Source organism: Manduca sexta, chromosome 4 (assembly GCF_014839805.1).
Source record: "Manduca sexta isolate Smith_Timp_Sample1 chromosome 4, JHU_Msex_v1.0, whole genome shotgun sequence".
In the NCBI taxonomy this organism is placed as follows: domain Eukaryota; kingdom Metazoa; phylum Arthropoda; class Insecta; order Lepidoptera; family Sphingidae; genus Manduca; species Manduca sexta.
In genome coordinates, this window is record NC_051118.1 from 7314470 (window position 1) to 7323580 (window position 9111).

The window sequence follows — 9111 nt, forward strand, 5'->3', positions numbered from 1 at the left end:
TTCAAATCAATGTTGCTTTATTCAATAATCCACTTTAATAACATTCTGGCCCCTACTTCATAAAGTCTATTTTCCTTTCCTCTTCTCCTGGAAGTACCCGCCAGACCCCGGCACTAACTTCACGCTGGTCTTCGACTCTTTCCGCTCGAGTTTCGGGGACACTCCCTCGGGCGAAGAATCCGACACTATACCTTGCAACCTGTGCGTGTTAGTTTGACTCAATCTGTGAACAGAATAATGATAGATTTGCTGGTGGTAATATTTTTGTATACGCCCGGATAGCGAGCAACGTACACAAGGTGTTTAACCCGCCATATTGTCTAAATATATCGCGTACAATTTTATTTTTTTTATAAGGTGCAAATGAGCATACGGGTCAGTTGTTGGTAAGTGATCACTGCCGTCCATGCACATCGGCAATACCAGTGCGAATAGACATGCGTTGCCGGCCTTTTAGGTGGGAATTTTTAAAGGTCGGTTTGTAGGATCCATCCGTGTATATTTGGTCTTAAAGATTCCGGCATGATTGAGATGACTGGTAAGAGATAACCATAACTGCTACTAATATTGAACGAAGACTTTTATTTCGGGGAAATACTTCCAAACGGGTGAAACCGCGAGCGAAATTTTGTTTATGATATAGTACTACGTTCACCTGACTTCCTCCACGTCAGCGACCTTGTCGATGAGGCTGCGGATGATGGCCTCCTTGTGTTCGAGCGCCAGCGCGGCGCGGTCCAGCTCGCGCTTGTACTCTACATGCGCGTGCGCAGCTCTGCGCTCCTGCTCCACTATGCGACGCTCCAACTCCTCTAGCGACGTGTACGCGCGGGATTTCACCATCTGCAGGCGAAATATACCATTAAAATATTTTTTCATAATATAATTTTTATATTGGCGTTTAAAATTTTTTTAAACTACAATCATTTTCATTTGTAGTTAAGTACACGATCACACACGTTTTGACTTTTGAAAATGAAAACACAGCTCATCACATTTCAAGTCCAAATTAATAAAAACTGTTTATTTTCTTTTAATAAGTCTTGCTCGTGGTTTCTCCCACGTGAAAAGATATGCCCGCTACAAACCTTTCTAAATTCATAGCGCCGGTCGGCATCCAAAAACATTGTTTGGTTTAAGGTACTGCCAGGTGACCAGGTTTATTTTTGTCATCATGATGAGAGTTTATTTTGAATGGTGAATACACCCCGTACCTTGATCTCGTGTCTGATGCTGTGCAGCGCGTGCAGCGCGTGCGCGAGCGGCGCGGGGTGGGCGGCCGCACTGCGCACGCGCGAGTGGCGCGCGCTGCGGGACTTCAGCCGCTGCCGGAATATCACCGCCGCCTTGCGGTACAACCTGCGGATACAAAGGGGACCTTTTAGACCAGACCAAGCTTCAGGTATAGTGCGCGAGCTCCGACAAAATGATGAGGCGCTAAATACAATAAGCTAAATACCTAACATTCTTCAGCGCGGCTTCAAGCTCATCTTTGGTTTTCTGGTGTTCTGTGCAAAGCGTCGTATATTTCTCTTCGACGACCTTCAACTGCTCTTGAAGTTTCGCTGTTTGCTCCGATTTCCTTTCCGACTCCATGTTGTATTGATGCTTTAATTCTTCTAGAAGCCTAGAAAAATATAAGGATTGATACTTTATAATATGGATAACATGGTCTGGAATCCTTTAGGAGAAGTTTCTGTTCAGCATTGGAATACCAAAAGGTTGTACATGATAAATATGGAATTATTATATTATTATGTAAAATAGATTAAAGCTTGACGAAAATCTAAAAACGTTATTGATAGAAGAATAATATGAAGACGTTCAGTAGTAATAGGTATGATAATGAGATGATCGTGTGCGTGTGTACGTGTAGTGTGTGGCACACCGCGCACCGCTTGCAGTGGTCGAGGCGGCGCTCGTGCAGGTCGGCGGGCACGGTGCGCGCGCGCAGCACGCGGGCGGCGCCGAGCTCGCCCTCCGCCGTCTCCAGCGCGCTCTTCACGCTGAAGTACTCGCGGTGCACCGTCTCGTAGTCGCGCATCATGGCCGACACTGGCGGGGAACCACAAACACATCAGAATAATAATAATATCAGCCGTGTATTATATACTTGCCCACTGCTAAGCACGGGCCTCTTCTACTACTGAGAGGGATTAGGCCTTAGTCGCTGGCCTAGTGCGGATTGGTGGACTTCACACACCCTCGAAATTCCTATAGAGAACTTCTCAGATGTGCAGGTTTCCTCACGATGTTTTCCTTCACCGTGAAAGCGAACGATAAATTCACAAAGAATACACATCAGAATGCTGGTCGGTTATTCGTATCCCTCTATAGTGGCCTATGTTCACCCTGTGCCTATCCGTTTTCGAACAGACCGGCGTAATTATATAGACTGACATAGAGTAATCATTTCTCGTCAGTCAACAATCTTCATGAACCCCACCACGCTTACCACCAAGTGCAATAGGGTCAAATTGCCGTAATAATATTTAAAAATAGATATATAAGGAACGCAGGAAGCACATAACGCACCAGAAGAACATAAAGCGCCGATAATATAGGTTGAAGTTTTCAAATAGGCATGCAGAACGAAATCTCATAATATGAGTAAAAGCAAAAAGTATGTACACAAAAGGAGCAACGGGACCTATGTTATTAAAAAATAAAACTCTTGAAATTTTCGATAAATCAATAGTCTTAGATGAAAAAAAAATGCTAAAGATTTAAATATAGCTGATACTTACTTTTGTCTTCATATAACTCGTAGACCTCCTTCAATTTCATCTCGGCTTTCTCCGCTCGTTCGACCAACGTCGCCTTTTCGATATCAGCCGTCTCTTTCTCAACAAGCATCTTCTTATAGTTCTGTCTCGCTTGCGCCAACTCTTCCTCCAAATTATTTACTCTATCAGCCAGCGTTTTATTCTCAGAAACTATTTGTTTGGACTTTTTGTTCATATTTTCGAATTGCTTTTCGTAATCGTGGATAAGACTGTCTTTTTCTTGGAGGTTTTCTTGATAGGCGTCGAATAGGGGTGCTGGAAAATACAATAACATGTATATCTACATTATCGTTACCACGGTAAATTATCTTGATTTGTGTAAATCTAAATACTATGCTTTGTGGATGATTATCATAAAAATTAGAGCTTCCCAATTAAATTTAGAAAACTTAAACACGCAAGACAATAAATCCCGGTATTTTTAGAAAAAAGAACACCCTGTATTATCGCAGTTCCCGCCGTTAAGCTTGTTTTTAGGTACATTTACGGCTGCTAAAACGTCTTTGTTAACTTAGAAAAAGAAATGTAGAATATGTGACAGACTAATTAGAATTACTCGATTGTCATGTTTGTACTACGCCTTCTAGCCTTACAACCATATATTTATATAAACACAGGTCTTGCTTCGTTTCTTTTCCTATAAAACCTAAGAAGGACCTGGTTCACGATGTATGAATAAACGCCAAGCGTCAAATATAAGACGATCAAATACAAAAGTCATGTTCCCAAATAAATAATAAACAAAAGATAACCATCCGCGATAATTGTATTATACGTTAACTGATGGACATTTACTTAAACATTATGAAACAGGGCCCTTATTCTGTATGATAGTGTAAACGCGTAACGCGGCCGTGTCATGTTATCTTCGAGAAATGTGCGTGGAATGGTATTCTGTAAACCAAATCTCTATAGTCCTAAACATGATACGTTGTGTTACGTGCTTGTTACGCACTGTCAAAATAACGTGCGGGATAGAGAATAAGGGCCCAGGCCCTTAGTGTCATTAAATATTTCCAGTCTTGTTTATTTATTTAGGACAGCCAGTAGTTGCTTACAATAAATAAAAGGAAAACACTATTATAAAATATAACTAACATCTTCTCAAGGCAGTCACAACATGCTCTATTTGTGATAAAAAAAATAATAATTTGCAAAATAAAATACATACTATTCGTAATTAAAACAATACACAAATACAAGTAGTATTCTTATACTATAATTAGTGCTGTTTATGGCTGCCCCTAATATAATATGTGTCCTAAAGCCGGCACTAATCGGCCTTAAAGAAACTCCGCCACTTACCTATCGCCTGAGCACTCAGCAATCCAGATAGATCTACAAGCCTTGCAGTGGTGGGTTGTTCTTCGCTCTTCTGTGACTGGGCTTCGTCTGTAGTGCCTGTCTCTGGAAAAAAAAATCATTTTAGTGTTCCGTACCTCAAAAGGAACCCTTATAGTAGAGATGGCGAACCTTTATTGGTTAACGTGCCATTATTTAAAAATAATAATGTGCCGGTAAAGTGCCAATCCAGGGCCCTTATTCTGTATGATAGTGTAAACGCGTAACGCGGCCGTGTCATGTTATCTCCGAGAAATGTGCGTGGAATGGTATTCTGTAAGTCAAATCTCTATAGTCCTAAACATGACGCGTTGTGTTATGTGCTTGTTACGCACTGTCAAAATAACGTGCGGGATATAGAATAAGGCCCCAGGGCCGGCATTATCTACCGGAGTGCTCCCATTTAGCTTTTTTATATTTGTTGATTAACATATTAAACGCGTGCCCAAATTATTTTGTCTCGTGCCGCCACTGGCACGCGTGCCAATGGTTCGCCATCCCTGCCTTATAGTATCGCTTTGTTACACCTGTCTGTGTGTGAAGACTTTTTCTTAGGAAAGCCTCAAGGTATCAAATTAAAATTTATATCAAATACTCGGGCCTAAAATCTCTTTCAGCTGTTAAAAACTTGTAAGTCCATTGTAAAGTATTTTTAGCTGTACATATGCTTTTTTATACTTATTTTTTGTTTTTTTTTTATAAATGTAAAAAATAATTGTTTTAATTTTATTTTTTTTTATTGATACCACATTTTAACAACACCCTATATAAACTATCTTTATATTTGTAATCTAAAGAAATACTGCTTAATATACGCGAATTAAAAAAAAACCGTACCTGCTTTATATCCTAAGCTGGCATTGATAAGTGAATCCAGACCGTCGTATTTGTCGCGTAGTTTGAATTCAGTTTTCCCATCCCCCTTAGAAGTGCCTTGACTTCGAAGTTTCTCTTGATAGCGTGATAGTTGGACATTTAGTCTAAAATATTATCAGTAGTTATATTTTATTCATAGACGTTATTTATCTAAGGACGGAGCATTGCTGTGATTACAAGTCTGTTTCTCAGCTTTATTTATCTGACGGCTTGTTGTTTGTTCAGCTTTGTTTATCTGACAGCCAACTAGATTCAAGTTGTATCTCAATATTAGCCAATCACAACGGCCCTACGTCTACGCACTGCGAAAGCTGCCATGCCGTCAGCACTGAAAAACAGACTTTATCACAGGAATACTCCGTCCTTAGATAAATAACGTCTATGAATAAGGAGGTAAGACTTCAACAATAATAATAAATTTTAATATCAGCTTTCTAATATATTCTATCCAACAACTAGTAGTAGCTTTGGCAGACTAAGGCCTAACTCCTCTTGATAGTAGAGGAAGCCAATGCCCAGCAGTGCGACAGTATATACAGGGCTGATATTATGTAATAATGCACTGCACCTGTACAAGACATCCTTCAGAGCCTGCATGTCTTTTTGTAATCTCGTGTTTTGCTCCCTCGCCTGGTTGAGTATTATCTGTCGGCTACTGCAGCTCATGCACACTTCCACTAGCGGTATAGCTGTGGACGGCTCCGGATATCCATCTGAAATGAGAAGCTGTCTAATTACTGGTATGTTTCTTGTAGTTTTGAATGTTAGATATTGAAATGAAATTAGTTTGTGGATTTTATTAAGATTTAAGCATTAACATATATTGTATAGACACGAACGTCCATATAAACTAACTGTTCAAAATCAGAACTAAAATAGAAACCAAAACGTCACTGTTATAACCTATTTATTCATTTGAACAACAAATACCTTTACTTATTTGACTAATATTTTTTATTCAAATCCAGGTTTACATTTAGACTAGAATTCTTATATGATGAACAGCACTCCGCACACAACCACAAGCTGTCAATATTAAGTCAGTTGGAATGGATTGCAGTTCAATATATATCAATGGATTTAAGTTTATTTTGGAAACTAATTTAAACTAATCAAAAAGAACAACATCCAAAAAATACTAACCCCTATCAGGAACTTCGAACTTCTTAACTCTCTCTTCCAAATCCCTATTCTTCTCTCTTTCTTCTTTGATCACTGTCTTACACTCTTCCACGTATTTGACTAGAGTTGAGTATTGATTCCTTAATTGATCATTCTCTTCTGCAAACAGCTTGTTGTATTCCAATACGCTTTTCAATTTCTCCCGCAATTTTGTTATGTGAGCATCTCTTTCTGAAATCTTAAGTTTAGTTGTATTAGACTGATGTTGCTATGTGCTTAGGTTTAAAATAATTTTATTTAGTAATTGCTTGCAGCTCTGCCCCATGTAAACAAGTTTTTCCTGGTATAAAATATAGCCTATAGCACTCAGAAGTAATGTAGCTTTCATTTAGAGAAACTTTCAAAACCGATTTAGTAGTACTTGACATTATCTCGTTCATAGTTCATACAAAGTCTTCAGCTTTATATTTTAGAATATATAATATATTTATTAGCCAAAGTTAATAAAGTTAAAAAATATATATTTTTTTTAATATCTAATGTGTCAGAGTAAACAGTGCAGTATAATGCCACATAGTGCTATATAATTCAAAATTATTGCAGTGTTGCTAGTGTTTATGATGCCATTAATGATTGCGGAACAATCTTATTTAAGTCATCATTCATTTGCAAATATAAAAAATATATACACATGATATTTTTCTAATAGAATTAATTTAGCTTGCAATATTTTAGCATTACAAATACTTTATTAGTACAAACTGCTGAAGACTTACCACCAGTACATTCTCTTCACATCTTTCCATCAATGCTGTAATCAAACTCTCATACTTCTTTGTTAACTTCTTCTTCTGTTCTTTAAGAAGAGACTTTCCTTCTTTGCTCTGTCTTGGAGAACTCACAGCTATGCCTTGAACATTCCTCTTTCTAGGTGGTTTTGCTGGTTTTTCTGTCACTGATGGATATAAGAGGTTTCACATCCAAATTTTTAAATTCCAGATTAGATTAAGCTTTTGTTTATATTTATTAACATATAGCAATTACTTTAAGGAATAGATTGACAGAGTCTGGCTGCAAATAGTCTAAAGTTTTATTGCATCATAATTCTTTTAAAATTACCAAATCTAAGGGACAATTGAGATCATTAATTTATTAACTAAATAAATAACTAATATTAAAATTAGGCTCAGAGAAGGCCTAATGTTAAAATTGAGGACTTATTTTTTTGCGTTTAAGAGTAGTATAGTAAAGATAAAACCTGCATCACACACCTATAACATCCCTCGGATCCTCATACATATCATCCTCACGCTGACTTATCACCTCTCCAGTTTTCTTCATGACTGCCTCCAAGATATCCTGGCGCATGCTCTCGCGCCGTTCCTTCAATGGTGCAGAGATATCAAACAGCTTGCTATCCTTTGTAAAGTTTCCTGATAATGTCAGCTTGGGTGGGCTGAATTTCGCTGTGCATTTTTTTGATACTCTACCATACACCTAGAAATATAGGATATAAGAAATTATTGGTATGTTATATGTGAGAGTCTTGGCGAATAGCAGTAGCCAAGGGTCCATATAACAAAATTCCTATCAGCTTCCCTTTTATAATTTATATAAAAAATTTAAATGTAATTATCATTAGTATGATTTGCAAACTATATTTATGCATTAGTACCTAAATGTTGTGTAGTGTTCGTTTTCAGAAAATTTTAAAAATTTGCCACTGGTGAATTGAATAATTTTTATATATTGATAGTACAAGACCAAATAAGTGACAAAAAAAGTATTATCAATCTAGAGTTTAATAAAGCCAGGATGAATCATAATAGGCTTTTTGTCAATATTTACGTACTATTAAAATATCCCTGAAATTACAAGAACTGTATGACAGTGAGAGCCTCAGGGATTTTTTTTTCTGATATATGGCTACAAGCACTGAGTTGCTGTGCTACGCCAATGTCAACTTGGGGACTTGAAACAGGATATCCCAAGGCCTTATAGAGGTCTTGCACTTCAAAGGTGCTCAAAAAAACATCACCCTCCTTTGAAATTTACATAAAGAGGCCTGGCAAAGCCTTTAGCTTAGTCTTGTGTAAGTTTACAACAATATGACTTATATTCATAGTGACAAACACAATCCCATAACCAAATATCACTGATTCTTAGTAAGCATATGATGCATGCATGCAAAAATATTGAAAAATGTCTTAATTAATTCATAAAAAAATATGAATTATTTAATTTAAAGTAATTATAAAAAAATCTATGATCACACTGACCTTCACTGACGATTCATCCATTGTCAACTGTCTGCTCTAAATACCTTATTTCTATCCATTTTTACTGTCTTACAAAACTTCTATTCAATACACACAAAACCAGATCTTTACAGAAATAAATACTTGATTATATCCAATCACAATTGGTAGTACTTCCTTAAGACGCATATGACAAAGATATGGGTCCTAAATTAGGTCACTGGGACAGTTCAATACATTTACAAGACGGAATAAACATATTAAATTTGAATTTATTGATAAAACATTAGCCATATTTTCAGTTTTAATTTTGTATATTAAAACGCATTTGTAGCACATAGAAAAATTAAATTTTGGGGAAAAATATCATATCCATGAACTATTTTTACAATGAAGGATGTTTTATGTATTTATAATTGTTTTCTTAGCGTTTTTAGATAGTAAATACACCGGCAGTTTGACAAATATATTTCCATGGCAACAAGGGATACCCTAGATTAGAAACGATTTTCTTCTATACACGTAGATGTAGCGTAAAAGTTTTAGCAATCTCCAATTTATAGAAAAAAACTCCCGCTTCATAAAATTTGAACAGCAAAAAATCGTGAAATTTTTGTTTTCTGTAAATGTGAATAACGAAAATGAAAAATAATTTACAAAACAATTATAAAAATCTACTCTATAAATTATTAATTTCATATGGCAACATTCCAAAATAATTATTGATT

General features: G+C 36.8%; 1 protein-coding gene across 2 annotated transcripts; it reads right to left on the minus strand.

The window, feature by feature from the left end:
* Window positions 1–8869, minus strand: LOC115444495 (protein Cep89 homolog). Of its 2 annotated transcripts, none has more exons than XM_037442838.1 (13): window positions 8405–8869; window positions 7397–7622; window positions 6902–7074; window positions 6147–6363; window positions 5572–5716; window positions 4965–5107; window positions 4092–4193; window positions 2748–3041; window positions 1896–2055; window positions 1460–1627; window positions 1215–1359; window positions 656–843; window positions 1–223 (listed from the first exon to the last, which is right to left on the minus strand). In XM_037442838.1, exons 1-13 carry the CDS (start codon window positions 8423–8425, stop codon window positions 67–69), a joined length of 2139 nt encoding a protein of 712 aa, XP_037298735.1. In that variant the 5' UTR covers window positions 8426–8869; the 3' UTR covers window positions 1–66. The 2 variants fall into 2 exon arrangements, with proteins under 2 accessions (XP_037298735.1, XP_037298733.1); XM_037442836.1 differs by having other exon boundaries at window positions 6902–7080.
* Between the last annotated feature and the right edge of the window lie 242 nt (window positions 8870–9111).

What these genes read in the sequence shown, in the direction of transcription:
- LOC115444495 (XM_037442836.1), bottom strand. Translation starts at nt 8,425, where the DNA reads ATGGATGAATCGTCAGTGAAG. An exon ending in GGATCCGAGGGATGTTATAG is followed by an intron (nt 7,081 to 7,396) that starts GTGTGTGATGCA and finishes TATATCCATCAG; the next exon opens with TGACAGAAAAACCAGCAAAA. An exon ending in GCTGACGTGGAGGAAGTCAG is followed by an intron (nt 224 to 655) that starts GTGAACGTAGTA and finishes TTCTGTTCACAG; the next exon opens with ATTGAGTCAAACTAACACGC.